Source organism: Notamacropus eugenii, chromosome 1 (assembly GCF_028372415.1).
Source record: "Notamacropus eugenii isolate mMacEug1 chromosome 1, mMacEug1.pri_v2, whole genome shotgun sequence".
NCBI lineage: Eukaryota > Metazoa > Chordata > Mammalia > Diprotodontia > Macropodidae > Notamacropus > Notamacropus eugenii.
Genome location: NC_092872.1, coordinates 14,463,758 through 14,479,213, shown reverse-complemented (window position 1 = coordinate 14,479,213; position 15,456 = coordinate 14,463,758). Strand labels below are relative to the sequence as shown.

Below are 15,456 nucleotides of genomic sequence, written 5' to 3'. Positions count from 1 at the left end.
CCCTCCGAGCAAAGATCTAGGGGGAGGGGGGAGTTTAGAAATTTTCTCCCTAATCCTGGGACTAGAATGTTGGGGTTAGTAAGCAAAGGGTCAGGTTGGGATCATGGAGGTCACAGAAGGGAAGTTACCCACTGGAGGATTGGGATCCTAACATCCTCAAATGGAAGAGTGGGCTAGAGTGAGAAGCAGGGTTGAGAGGCGAATTGAGTTTTGGCTCGATGTGTTCCTCCCGATTAGGACAGTCAGAAGGGTGGGCTATAGGTCCGGGCCAGGGTGAGGTGGAGGACGGCGCTCACTCCAACGTGCACTCTATGGCTCGATCTTACCAGCCCCCCATCCGCGTCCATGAAGGACGCCCCCCTTCCCCCGCCCCCTCCCCACCCCATCCCCATCCCTCGCCCCTCGGCTCCCAGTTGGGGCTAGCCGTGGCTTCTCCCGGTACCGCACTCACCGCCCAGCGGTGAAGGTAGTAGCAGCAAGAGAAGGAAAAAGCTCCCAAAGGAGGACGAAGCCGCCATGGTAGGACCTTGGGACACACCAATGGACAGACGGACGGACCGTCGGACTTACTGATCGCTCCGTCCTTTTAGTGGGACCAGGGTCAGGACCGGAGCAGGAGTCCGAGCCGGCGGCTGGGGGCAGCCTACAGCATCTCCCGTCGGAATTGCGGGGGCAAGCGGGACGGGTACGAAGACCCTCCTTCCTTCTAGCCCCGGTCCCGGCCCCGCCCCGTCCTGTTCCCGGAATCTCCCCCCCTCCCTTTCCCTCCTCTTTCCCTCGTCTTTCCACTCTCCTTTTCCCCGCCCCGCTGCCCTGGAGTCCTAGAACCCGGAGAGGCGGCGCCTCTACTCTTTTCCGCACCCCTAGGATTTCTCGGGGGACCGCTGCTCAGCCCCGGGTTATACCCCGGAGCCCGAGGGGCAGGACGCCAGGGTAGCTCCACCCATCAATTCGAATTCGAATTTGAACCATGTTCCCTAAATCTAGCTTAGAAACATCTAGGAGCACCCCGGTCCAACCCGAATGAACAGAAATATTTATAGCATCAAATTTGTTGTAGCGAGGACCCGGAAACAACCTGGGCGCTCCTCGATTGCGGTGAGCAAATTCTGATACATGGATGTAATGGACTGTTATTGTGCCGGGAGAAATTGAAGTGCCGAGAAACTGACTTGGTTAAGACTTGAATCTGCTTAGATGCGAGAAACTGTCTTGGTTAAGACTTGAATCTGCTTAGATGCGAAACAAAAAAAAAGCTGCACCCAAACAAAGACCACAGCCATGTAAAGGAAAACCAACTTTGGAAGACTTTAGATCTCATACCAAAGCAATGACTAATCAAGGCTTGAAAAGACCGATTTTGACGGGGAGGGGGGAAAATCTAAGATATAAGGAAGTGATTGTAAAAAACCGAAAACAAATAAATTACTTAGTTAAAAAAAGAAAAGACTAATTTTGAGAATTGAAAAAATTCCTTAGTCTAAGAGAGAGAGGTGAGGGGCTAGAGGTGCAGAAGATCCCCTTTTTTTCCCTTGCAGGCTATCTAATGTGTTGATTTATTTTGCTTGAACTATCCTTGTTTGTTGCAAGGAAAGAGTTATGTTTATAGGGGAGGGATGGGTGAATTTAGTAGTTTGATATAAATGCAAAAATTTTTTTAATATTTTTAAAAAATAGAATATAGGAAATGCACAGAAAAAAATTCAGAAGGACATACACAAACATGACAATTTTAATATTACCATATTAAATTAAAGCAATAAAGGCACAGAAAATGGATGACAATGCAGCAACAGAGACTGAGAATATTGGTGAGATGTAGAAGGAAAATCAGGAAAGAGGAGTGTCATGCTTAAAAGAAAGAAATTTTATTTAATAAGGAATTGGCGTGTTTGTGTGTCTTAAATTAACATTTAACTTAATGTGCACTTAACTGTATGTAGCATAAATTCTGTTTCATATCCCATCCTCCATTTTTGGTTCTTTGAACATGTTCTTTTTTTGTTCATTTCTTGTTAATGATTATTAACTTTATAATAAAGGAAACAAACATTTATGAAGTGACTATTATGGCTAGTCACTGTTGTAGTCACCTTATGAATATCTTATTAAATCCTTACAGCAATTCTGGGAGATGGATGCTATTATTATCACCATTTTACAGGTGAGGAAACCGAGACAAACAAGTTAAGAGATTTGTCTTGGGTTATACAGCTACAAATGTCTGAGGCTGAATTTGAATTCATCTTCCTGACTCCAGTCTATCTATTGCATCACCTTGTAAGCTGTCTCTAGGGGGAAAAAAAGAACTTTATAACTTCATAAATAGAAAAAAGAAAATTGGTACAACTACAGTAGGGAAAGAATGGGAATTATGCTAAAAATTACTAAAATGTCTATACCTTTTCACCCAGAGATCCCATTGCCAAGCAATCACTCCAAGGTCAAAGGCAGAAAGAAAGATCCCGTAAATACTAAAATAATTATAGTAACATTTTCTGCAGTAGTAACAAACTGGAAACAAAGTAGAGAATGGCTAAACAAACTAGTATATGGTTGGAGTAAATTCAAAGAAGCATAGGAAGACACGAAATAAATGCAAAGCAGAATAGGAAAACCAGGAAATCAGTATGCATAATAAATACAAACCATAAAGTAAAGAACAAAACACCTGACTTCACAGTTATTGTTAAGGTAGAATGGACAAGATGGTAACCGAGCATGAAGTAAGCAGAACCAAAAGAAAGTTGGATACAGCAATAGCAACATTGTTCTAAGAACAACTGTGAATGACCTGGTCATTTTTGAGTATTACAAGTACTCAAATGAACTACAAAGGACCTATGAAAGAAGATGCTATCCACCTCCAGAGAAAGAGCTCATAAATACAAGTATGTATAATATAGTTTTATACACTCACACACATACACAAAAACACACACATTCCTCTGTGTCTAATGGTGGCCTTCCCAAGTGCAGTTTGGGTAGAGCTGGAGAAAAAACAATTAAAAATGCACTACCGAGAACAAAAGAAAATTCAGAAGGAAGCACAGAAAAGCAGGGTAGCTTTGAAAGCAATGTGTCGTATTTATTATGTAGTTTTTAAAAGTTTACAGTGAAATGGAGATTCAGTTTCACATTGAATCCTGTTGGGTTGCACTTTGTACATGAACATTTTTCTTTTTGTATTTAAATTCAAAATGAACAAATTTTTTAAAAAGAAAAAAATGGTAATAAATAGAGTGCGGAAGAAGGAGGAGTAAAAATGACAGGTTTTGACTGGGTGACCAGATGTCCTTGACAAAAAAGTTAAGATCTACAGGGGAAGATAGAGTTTCATTTTGGATATTTGAGTTGGAAATGTTATGGGATAGCCAGGAGGAGAAAGCCAGGAGGCAGTTGATGTATGATTAGAGTTCAGTGGAGAGATGTATAGATTTGGGAGTCATCAGCACTAAGATGATACTTGACCCTATGGAAATTCCAAGAAAACACATATAAATAGAAAAGAAGTTGTAGGACTGAGCCTTAAAGAAAACAGTAAGGTGACAGAAAATAGATGATGCTTCAGCAAAAGAGACTGAATATTGGTGAGCTATGGTAGAAAGAAAAGCAGGAAAGAGCAGCCACATGTCTAAAAGGAGGAGGGGAAATGACAAAGAGGAGATAATAAATAGTCTCAAAAGTTGCAGAGATCAAGGATCCTATCAGATATCAGCAGTTAAATTGTTGACCACCGTAGAGAGAGCCTTTTCAAGTGAATATTGGTGCTAAAAAAGGAATCAAAAGGGAATGAGAAATGAATGGAGAAGAGGAAAGGAGTATTGGAAATTCTTTGTAGGAGTTTGGCAGGGAAATGGAGAGATACAAAAGGATACCTACCTTAATGGGGATGACAGGGTCAAGTGAGAGTTTTTCAAGGCTGGGGTAAATCAGAGCATGCCTGAAGGCAGTAGGGAAAGGGCCAGTAGGTAGATACTGAAAGATTTTAAAAGAGGAGACAAAGAAAAGGAACCCACAGTCCTGAAAGAGACAGGGAGGGTGGGATATAGAACAGAAGTAAAAGAATTGACTTTGGTAAAAAGAGACTTCCTCTTTCTTGGAGACGAATATAAAGAATGGGTGAAAATGTAGAAGGGCTCGGAATGATCCAGTTAGGTAGGAAGGGGAGCTCACAGTACATGAGCCTTTCTCAGTAAAGCTGAGAGGGGGAGTGAAAGAGACCTTACAGTGCTTGAGGACAGAAGAGCTTTGAGACAACCCATGAGGGAGGATGCTAGAGGAACTCAAGGAAAAGGAAATGTTTTCCCCTCCCACGGTAGACTTGGGTAATGGCGAGCTTATAACGGACCCTTTGGACACAGCGGTGTGTTTTTCTCCAGTTTCATTCAGCAGCTCAGAAGATTGAGTGGCAGAGAGGGTTGAAGAGCAGATGGTAAGAAAACAGTGAAAGTTTAATTGGTTAACTATAGGATGGAGACTTCCAGGAGAGGGAAGTAAGGCCTGAGCAGTGATGATGGCTTGGTGGGGTACAGGAAGGGAAAGAGGAAGTAGTGGTTGTGGTGAGAGAAGAATAGCTTAGGGAGAGGCATCCTGACTTCATGGAGAATTAACCTTGAAGTCAGAAAGTCTTGGGTTCAAGCCTCACCTTTAATATACACTTTCTTCCAGGGTCTTGACTAGTGACTTAACTTCTCATTGCTCCAAGCATCTCTCAACCCTACAAGTTGCAAAGTAGGTACCCATCTGCATTGGCAAAGGGAATTTGCTCATCAGGAGTTCCCTATACTAATAAAATCATAGGTCTGGTCCCTTAAAAAATAGATTTATGAGGAATGAGGCAGAGGGAGAAATAGAAAGAAAAATATGATTAGAGGTTTAATTCAACAAGTTTTTATTCAGTTCAACTTTAGCCTCAGACATTTACTAGCTGAGTGACCCTGAGTAAGTCACTTAATTTCTGCCTCAGTTCCCTTATGTGTAAAAAGAGGATAATTATAGCAGCTGCTACACAGGATTGTTGTGAAGATCAAATGAGGTCATATTTGTAAATTGCTTAATACATTGCCTAGCACGTAGTCTGTGTTCGTCCTTCATTTTGGAAGAAGACCATGATATCAGAGAAATGATGACATGACTTGAATTTGACTTTGTTTTGGGTGAGGGAAGGCTGTGCAAGGTCACCAGCCTCATTCTCCCCTCCTGAACCATCCGGATCCTGTGACCAGATATTCCTCAGGATGACTGGAGAAGGCCCAGGATGTAGGTAGACCCTATGTAAAAGTTAGCTCTCATCATTTTTATTATCATTATTAAGCATATACAACAGTATGCACCAGGCACTGAGGATACATAGGAGGAAATGAAAATTGGCCCTCCTGTCAAGGAAGTTGACATCTAGCTGGCATAACGAGCCCAACATCAAGAAACTGGCATAGTTATGAGTAATGGTGAGATTTAGGGCATGAACCCACCTGTGGTATGATGACTGGGGAAGCTGGCCAGATAACAAGGACCTAGACCTATTGACATAGGTGGACAAATTGAACCTCTTCAAAGGAGAGGAGGTTTCCAGATGATGGTGGGAGTTGTAAGTGGCAGTGACAAGGTACAGCCTGAACTGAGACCTTTGCCCCTTCCCCCAAAAGAATTTGGGTCCCATTTCTCTCCGGGCCCTGGAAAACCCCACCTTAAACTCTCCTTGAATTTCCCCATTTGATCTGACATTCAGCCTTTCATTTTTGCTATGCCTAATTCTCTGTTATCCTTAACCTAGCCCAGGCCTTCTTTGTCTGTTACCTCCAGATTGCCTTCAGCTACTTCCCACCCTTGATCCTATCTAGACCTCATCCTCCCTTGGCCACATGGTCCAGGTCCCTGGTGTTCCCAGCCCCTTTCTGGTACCTCACAGCCTACTGACCATTCCCATCAAGATCCTCCCTAAATCCCTCCTGCAGTCACCCCAGCCTACTGGCCATTCCTGTCAATATTTTCCCTAGACCCCTTCTCCAGTCATCCCCAACTACTTGGCCACTCCCATATCCCTCCCACAGTCTTTCTGTATATAAAATCCATGTTGTTTCCATGCTCAGTTCAATCTGGCTGCAGGCTTTAGCGATAAAAATGCTCAGATTCCTTAAGTCTATAGGGTGCATCTTAAAAAAACAAACAAACTTATTTTTCTTTGGCTGAAAGAAGGCTTGGATCAAATTCATTTTGGCAGGACCCACATGTCACTATTTCAGGGTTCCAGCACCCCTAAACCTCAATAGTAGGAAAGAGTGGAAATAAGGAGGATGCCAATTCTTCCTGATCTAGTGTGTTGGGGGACATAAGAGAAGGAATAACCAGCACTGGAGATAGTGGTCAGCAATGCAAGGTCCTGTGGACAGGGCTTGGTTTCCATAAACATAAAAAAGAAATGTGTGAAGAGGTCAAGGTGAAAGGTATATACACTCCTGACCCCCACGCTGAAGACCCTCTACAAGTGGCTCCAACTCTTTTCAGTTGGCTTTGTTTCTTCCTATTCTGCACATATTCTACTCCATTTGTCCATCATCCTGCCTTCTGGGCTCTCTGCTCAAGCCATTCCAGTAATAAATTCTTTATCATATCACTGTTTCTTCCTGCTGAAGTTCTCTTCCTTTAAGGTTCAACGCAGGTGCTTCTTCCTTCACAAAGTCTTCCCCAACATCCCTTTCCCTCAGCTTAATGTAATATATTTCTTCTGCTGAGATTTTCATAGCACTTTGCCTGGACTCTCTCTGTACATAATAAGTTCTGCTTATATCACTTGTCATTTGTTTACATGGCATGCCCAGATTAGACTAAAACAACTTCCTTCAGGGCAGGATCCACATTTTATCTATTTTTCTATTTTCCTCTAGTACTGAACATAATTCCTTGAACGCAGAACATGCTAAATAAATGTTTGCTGATTTGTCAGTCAGGAAACAAGCATTTATTAAGAGCTTTCTATGTAAACAAAGGAAATACAAAAAGAAAGACAGTCTGTGCTCTCAAGAAGCTTACATTTTAATGCGGTGCTGTAACACATAAAAGAAAGCTGAAAAAGGCAGGGAAAGGAAAGGAGCCAGCTCAGGGGCATGGTGAAGAGCTCTCTTTAAAGGGAGATTCTGGGAGGAACCAAACAATCAGAGGGAGGGGCTTTTGCCTGAAAGTGTGAATTCCATAACTGAAGTGCACCCTGGTGAACACACACACACACACACACACACACACACACACACACACACACACACACACATCCCTAGTCTCTCCTGCCAGGTTGGTTTTTTTTTTAACTGAGACATTCACTGTGAAAAGGGTACAGTCAAATAACCGATATTGTTTCTCCTAGCGAATCGAATTTAAGTGAGGCAGGGCAGTGCAAAGTCACCAGCCTCACTTTCTCCTCCGGAGCCATGTGACCCACTGGCCAGATATAGATTACAACAACCCAAGATGACCCAGGATACAGTAGGGGACCTTATTCTTTTCAAGCTAAGGTCTTTAACAGGTCTCAGTTTGATGGAGGCAATGCCTAGTCAGTGATTCAGGCTTCATAAGAATGAGGTAGAGAGTGGCCTCTTTACCTAGTGGTGAACAACAGATTACATCTGGTAGAGGAAGACCTGCAAGGTTTCTGGCCAAAACAGAAGCAGCTGATACTTACGTTCATTCTGAGCCAGTGGGGCCTAAATAATGACCCAGTACGACTTGGCCTGGAACTTATTGTCAGCCAATCAAGGAGAGTTAGAGTGATTTGGGATTTTAAAAAAAGGTTTCAGAGAGTAAAACTGACATTCCCTTTGAGCAGAGCCCCCAAAGGTGAGGCTCTGATACCCCATGTGATCTGAGGGAAGGGGAAGAAGAAGAAGGAAGGAAGGAAGGCCAGTTCCACTTTGGTCCTCAGTGAGCCAGCATGGAGGCCATGGCCTAAAAAGCTCTGGATTTATGCAGACTATTTCCCCACCCAGAATTTACCCTGGAACCATCTGTTGGGTGCAGGGAGGGGGGAGACAGGGAAAAAAATAAAGGGTTCCCTTTGTTAAGGGCCCCTTGAACTTATCTTTTTGAGTTGCCATATTTTCCAGACATACCGAACCCAGAGCATGCAGGAGGCCCTGAATGTGTCAAGGATGAAGCTCCCCCTGAGCTGATATAATTTATTGTTGCACCCTAAGCTGAACTCCCTGGGTTGTGTGTCCTTTGGAAGCAAGTCAGGTGCCAGGCTGTCTGTGCCAGGATAGGACAATACTTGGGCAGTTGGGGTCCCATGTAGATAAATGGGTCCTTCCATTTTCATAGTCTAGCAGGCATCAAGAATGAGGCTTTTGTTATCACCTGGCTCCCCCCGGGGGTGGTGATCTTGTCTTATTTCCCACCTTTGCTGCTATCTCCCCTCCCAAGTCATGCCCCTTCCTGGTATTCCCTCTTCCCTTTGTCCTGCTATTACGAAATGCAAACTTTGCTTTGGGTTCCACATGCATGTTCATTTCTCTTGTAATAAACCTGATTTTCACAAAAGTCTCGTGATATTGTGATGGCCGGTTTACACCTTCCATCCCCACAAAGGACAGAGACCAGAAGCAAGGTCAGACAAGTGGGGTAACTTCAAAAGTTACATGTTGAATTTATTCTACATTTAAAAAGAAAAGCAAACTCTAGATAGAGACCCACAGTTTCATGAACAATCCTCTTCTGTTCTACCAAGTGTATGGAAATGCTCATATTTGGCATTTGTTCAGGACAAAGAAGAAATGGGGGGAAAATCTAAACAAATGTTATAACCCTGGGTGGAAAAAGAAACAGCTGCAAAGCAGAGTTTCAGCACCTGGGCTAGATGGAGGGAAACAACTGAGAAGGAGGCAAACCAGAGTCAGAGGCAGAAGAGTTCAGAAGGAACTGAGAGCCTTGGAGTTAGTTCAAAAGGGGAAGGTTTGGGGGGTAGAGAAAGAAAACTGAACAAGGTTTTGTTGTATAGTCTTTTCGGTCATATCCAACTCTTCAAGAGAATCTTTTGGGGTTTTCTTGGCAAAGATACTGTAGTGGTTTGCCATTTCCTTCTCTAGCTCATTTTACAGATGAGGAAACTGAGGCAAACAGGGTTAAGTGACTTGCCCTGGGATCGCACTGCTAGTAAGTGTCTGTGGCCAAATTGAAACTCAGATCCTTCCTGACTGTAGGCCTCTCTCTATCTACCTACCTGCCCCATGAACCAGGTCTTGAACTAGTTGAAGAGGAAGAAAGATGACCTGGAGATCCACAGATGACAATAGCAAGGATATAGGAGGGAATGAATTTGAAAGGTGAGGTGGGTGCTGAGTGACAGTGGTAGAAAGGGCCTGAAAGGAGAGATGAGGATGAAGGAATATGCCAGCCTCTTCTCCTGGCCTTGAGGGTCAGTGGGCATAAGAAGAGCTGCCAGCCTTGAAGAAAGTACCAAGAGATGGACATCTTCAGTGGGAGGATAAGATCTAACGTAAAGGTGATCTTGGTAAAGACAGAGAAGGATTCCAGAGGGCACAGAAGAAAAGGGAGATAGATGACAGGAGCTGATGGAAGGCTAAGGCAAGGTCTAAGATTAGGGCTTAGAGCTTTACTGGGAGTGCCGCGTGTGCTGTGAGGTACCAGAGAAGGACTGGGAACACCAGGGACCTGGACCACATGGCCAAGACCCTACAAGGTCCGGGATAGGGACATATGGCACATAGGCTGGACAGGGTTTATAGCGGAGTGCTATACGTCCCTACACCAGACCTTGTACTGGATGCAGTCTGCCCTCATGGGATGGCTGTCCCCAGCATTAGAATATGATGACCACAAACCCTTGCCCAGTGACAGCCAGGTAAGAGAGGGCTAGATGTCCAAACAATGTTCTTTTGGAGGAAGGTAGTGAATCCCCTGGAGGTTGGCATCTGATTGTACAGTCCTAGCTACCCCATGCTTCTAGCTTTGCTGGGAACCTAAGAAATTAGTTTGTTTTGTCTTGCCTAGGGTTTCCTCTGAGAAATTATAGTTTGTTTCTAGGTCTCTACCCAGATGAGTAGAAGGAGTCCGCAGCTCCTATACAGGCGTTCACATAGACAATATACCTTGGATAAAGAACAGCCTTTATTATTTTACACAAAATATAAAATAAATAGATGATTTTCTAGAGCCCATGAACAATCCAAAACATTCCTCCCAAGGACTTTCTAGTCTTTTTGACTCCTAGAACCATCCTACCTAGACTTCCCTAGAAAGGAGATGCAGCTGAGAGAGATGACTTCTTAGTCCTGTGCTAACCTAGGGGCCTATGTAGTCCTTCAGACTTATATTACCACCCTGAGTTTTAGGGTTCCCCCAAAGAGAATTTTGCACTTGAGATTCCCATTGGACCTGGATAATCCACAGAACTCAGTGAAGGATGATGTCTGGACTTGCTTCCTCACACTGAGGCTCACTTCCATTCTACCTCTCCAGCTCCAGGGCCTGTGCTCACTTCCTCTTCCCTCTAGAAAGGTAGGATCAGGAATTCTGGAAAAACTTCTCTCCTGAAGTCCAGGTCCAGAGATTCAAGTAGGACTCCTGTCTGGGAGTTCAGATCCAGGAATTTTCACTACTGCACTGCTACTGGGACTTGGTGATATCCTCCCTCTCCAAGGACCAAAAAGTCCCCCAAGCTGGGATTTATTTAGCTTCTATACCATTGCCTCTCTCTAATGTCCTCTCTGGGACAGAAGGATTGTATCAGTATTTTCTTTGGGGTCAAGGAGATCCCTGGGGCCCTGTGCTAATGCAGCAGGCTCCACTGTTCAAGAACTTGCCTACTTTCTGAAATATTCCCTATCTCTGTTTTTTCAGGCTCACTTCTGGTTCTGCGAATGCTGTGCTAGGTCTGTCCCTTTTAGGGGTCTTGGTCTAAGGATGAAGTTCAGTTCTACAATAACCCTGATTCCATCATCTTCAGTGAAGTATAAATGGGCCAACAAGTACCCTTCAAAACATCATAGATCATCTCATTGTGGCATTCACCACAGTCTCTGAATCCTCTATAGGCAGATGTCTTGAAAGACAGAAACAAAGGCCTTATTCAACTTCAAGTTACCCAGGCACTCTCTCTCTCTCTCAACATCCAGATATTTTAAGAAGCTGTTTGTTTTTTTAAAGCTCACATTTATATAGAACTTCAAAATTATAAAAAGGACTATAGACATACATGATCTCATTTGATGCTTAAAATAACCCCATGAGGCAGGTGTAATTATTGTCTCCATATTATATATGAGGAAGCCTTAGAGAGGTCAGGTGACTGGTCCATGTTCACACAGCCAACTAATAAATCAGAGACAGTGCTGGAACTCAGGTAGACTTATTGAAGTCTTGTGTTTTGTCCTTCCTTCTCGAAGACCATCACATCAAGATGATGACATGACTTGCAGTTGACTTTGATTTGAGTGAGGGAGGGCTGTGCAAGGTCAACAACCTCACTTTCTTCTCCTGAGCCATCTGAGTCCAGTGGCCTGATATTCATCAGGATAGCTGGAGATGGCCCAGGATGCCATGTGAGACCCTGGCCCTTTCAGGCTAAGGTCTTCTCACATTCTCATTTTGAGTGAGATACACCCATTCAATGAATAGGCTTCTTTAAGTAGTTACTCAAGGAATGGCCCTTTAATAAAAAAAAAAAAAATCAAACTAGGAGGAGGTGTGAAGTAAACACTCAAGAGATATTTTAATTTTGATTTCTCTTATCAGTTATTTGTGATACTTTTTTCTCCATAGTTATGAACAGCTTAGATTTCTGCCCTTGAAAGATACATATTCTAATCCTTAACCGTATCTATTGGGGAATGACTCGTTCTTTTACATTTGCATGAATTCCCTGTGCATCTCAGACATCAGACCTATGTTAGAAATGTTTGCCACACATACTTTTCCAAGGTAACTGTTTTCAAATTAACTACATTGATTTTGCTTGGGTAAAATGTTTTCAAGTTTAGGTACAAAACTATTCATTTTTTTACTCCCATCTAAACTTTGATTATGAACATTTCCCCATCCACACCAGGTAAAATTTTCCTCTAATTTGATTTTGGTCTTCCCTTTTTATGTTCAGGACACATATAGGCTTTGGGGCGTACTCTTTTATATGGTATGAAATGTTGACATAAATTTAATGTCCCCTAGACTACTTTCCAATTTTTTCTGCAGTTGTTGTCCAAGGTGAGTGAATTCTTGCCCTGATGGTGCGCTGGGGTTTAATAACATTGTGCTACTGTGTTCAATGACTTCTGAATCTTATGCACCTTAATCTATTCAGTTAACCATCTTTCCTAATTTTAACCACAGTGATGATAAATACAGAGGAGGTGGACTGTCTGCAGGAGACACGTTTTTGGATACAGCCAACGTGGGAATTTGCTTTGCTTCACTGCGCTTGTTACAAGAGCTTTCTTTTCCTTTTCTTTTTCAGGGAGAGAGAGAGAGGAAGTGAGAAGGAGAAACAAAATCAATGCTTGATCATTGAAAAACATTCTAAATCCATTTTGCAGGCTCAGATTCTGCATCACGTTATATATAGTTATAGTCAGTTACTATGTTGCCTTTTACAACTGATTTGTATCCACTTTCGAAAGTTCTATACAGTATAATGCATAGGTGTAGCATTTGTAGCTGATTAAATTTGGCATTTATAATTTCCAGAAAAATCTGGGCACTAGGCCCTGGGTCAAGGGCATAACCATTTACTATAACACTGTTTCTTTTAAAAATGTATTTATCTTTTAGGAGTTTTTTTTCCAGGTTATTTTTACATCCTAGTCATTTCCTGGTAGACCATCTACAACACCCCCACACCCAGGGAGCCTTCTCTTGGAACGAAGAAAAACAGTTACAAAAAGGCAACGTGGCAAAATATATTAGCTCTAGATTCAGACGACCTGGGCTAAAGTCTCACTTGCGAAAATACCTCTGTAGGACCTTGGGCAAAGCACTTATGGGAGATACCTCGAAGGAGATGTTGTCCAACACTTTCATTTTTTTGCTGTTCAGTCACGTCCAACTCTTCGTGCCCCCATTTGAAATTTTCTTGCAAACTGGAGTGGTTTGCCGTTTCCTTCTCCAGCTCATTTTACGGATGAGGAGACTGAGGCAAACAGGGGTAAGTGACTTGCCCAGGGTCACACAGTTGGTAAGTGTCTGACACCATGTCTGCCTGCATTCAGACCTTCCTGGCTCCAGGCCCAGCACTCTATCCACTGTGCCATCTAGTGACCCACAGAGGGAAGTATCCCCTTATTCAAAAGAGACTACCATATTGCTCTTTGGAGAAAGACATCTTTCAATCTTTGGTGGGGAACGGTCAAAGAAGGAACTGAATATTGTTCTATTTGTAGAAATAAAACCTCAAACTGTTTTTCTTGCCGAAGAACTATATATATGTTCTTACCGTAAATAATCTTAGCTGTCCAAGGGCATGGGAGGGATTTTTGGCCATTTCTCTCTAGGCTAGGAATTCTTAGATTTAGAATAATATTAAATTAATAGAAAATGGTTTCTGGTAGAGTTGTGCCTAAGATGCGGGGTATATTATGAAACTTTTTTTTCTTTTCAGTATCTGAACTGATCATTCTTTTGGCCCATGACAAAGGCCATCAGATAGCGATTGCTGAATCTTCCTCCTTTGATCAGAATGGTAATACTGATTACAAGCTTTGGAAGGTACAGGGGAAATTTTTCCTCTTGGTCTCCAAAAACGGTTTTGATTTCCATCCTTTTTCCTCTTTCTACATGAAATCTCCCTCTCTCTCTTTTAAGTCACACTATCATGGTTCCTTCCAAGGTTGGAAGAACTGGTGAGGTTTGGGATTCTTGGGGCCTCAGAATAAGGACACTCCGGGGACCTGCCTGAATGAATTTGACCCAAGCCTTCTTTCAGGCAAAGTAAAACAAAGTTTATTAAAGATTCACCTAGTGGGTTGACTCTTAAGAAGCCTCACCATTTGTGAGGCTTGCATTAACAAGTCAGCCAGATAAAATCTAAACTAGATTGAATCTGAGCTAGATAGAATCTGACCACTTTCATGGAGCAAGAGGGAGCTTATATACAGAAAGAACATGGGAAAAATCTAGAAGTGACCAAGTAGTCTGGGAGGAGGGGTCTAAGGAGGATCTTGATGAGACTGGGGTGACTGATCCAGGGTAGGAAATAGATAGAGGCAATCAGGAGGCATCAGACAATGAAGGACCAGGCTAGGTTAAGGGTAACAGATTTGGGTATGAAAAGCCAGATTGAGTGGGAAGATTCAAGGGGAGTTCAAGGAGGTTCCCAGAGTCTGAACTCCATCAGAATCTCACCCATTTCCTCATAATCATACCATCAGTGCCTGAGACCACTCATGTCCTGTCATCTTTGCCTGGTGAGTCCCCAAAAGGTCACCCAGTCTGGGTCTGGAGAACCCCCAATACAATCAAGTTGGCACCATATGTTTTTGAAGAATCCCATTGGGTCATCCTAGTGTTACACCACAGGTTTCTGGATAGTTCCACTGACTTCTCAGGGGAGAGTGGCTGCTGCCATTCTCTCTTAGCTTAAAGCCTATAAACTTTTCCCTACACTTTTACAAAAATACAGGAATCCTTGGAACTAGCAAAAAGCCTCCTCTGTCTTGGTAGCTCAGAATCTTGCCCAATGCAACTTATCTTCCTTGCAAAAGGTCCATACCCCAAATACCAAACTTTTTTTTTTGGTTTTGTTTTTTTCCAAACATTTTTAGAACAAAGAGCTAGAGTTTTAAAAATAGTTAATGTCTTCAGGCTTAGTCTTTTCTTAATATTAGAGGTTGAGTCCCTCTATCAGACACTTCAGGGTCCCAGGGATGGTCTTGATAGATCACACCCAGGGAGGATCCACAATCCAGGCTGGGCAACTTGGACTTCAAGAGAATGCTAAATAGTTGGGAATATCAAAGGACACTAGGATCAAAGGAAGAGAATGCGAAATGGTGATCATATAGGGAGTATCTGGGCTGGGAAAAATGGAAGGGGAATCCAAGGAGCCCTCCCCCCCACCCAAGGCCAGACTTTCCAGTGCCCTTCAGACAAATGTGACAAAAGGCCTCTTGATCCAAGGGGAAAAGGTCTTGGCTTGGGCTTGTACCCCATCAACTCCAGGATTTTTGTCAAGAAAACCCCTAAAAGGGTCACAAAGAGTTGGACATAACAGAAAAATAACTGAATCCAACACTGGACCTAAGCATATGGTGAATATTCACTATGCTTCCAAAATGTTCATCTCTGAAAGTTAAGCTATAATCCTTGCAATAGTTATTTAATAACTGTGGGAAACAAAGGAAAGAGTTCTGTTTCCACAGGGTAAAAACTTCCAGCTTTGAGTGGGGATAGTTAATCAAAGTTGTGACCTAGCATGCTTGTGTGCAGGCTTGATGAGCTATTTGAGGGAAAGCCTAT

At 42.8% G+C, this 15,456-nt stretch overlaps 1 protein-coding gene across 12 annotated transcripts in view; it reads right to left on the bottom strand.

The window, feature by feature from the left end:
* SHISA5 (shisa family member 5) overlaps positions 1 to 1,441 on the bottom strand; it is a 41,406-nt gene extending 39,965 nt beyond the window's left edge. For 4 of the 12 annotated variants that reach the window (XM_072654610.1, XM_072654613.1, XM_072654633.1 and 1 more), the window contains exon 1: positions 452 to 1,441. In XM_072654610.1, the coding sequence (XP_072510711.1) occupies positions 452 to 518 (67 nt within the window). In that variant the 5' untranslated portion in view covers positions 519 to 1,441. The remainder of the gene's footprint in view (positions 1 to 451) is intronic. The other 8 variants (XM_072654689.1, XM_072654714.1, XM_072654667.1 and 5 more) reach the window with 8 other exon arrangements.
* Between the last annotated feature and the right edge of the window lie 14,015 nt (positions 1,442 to 15,456).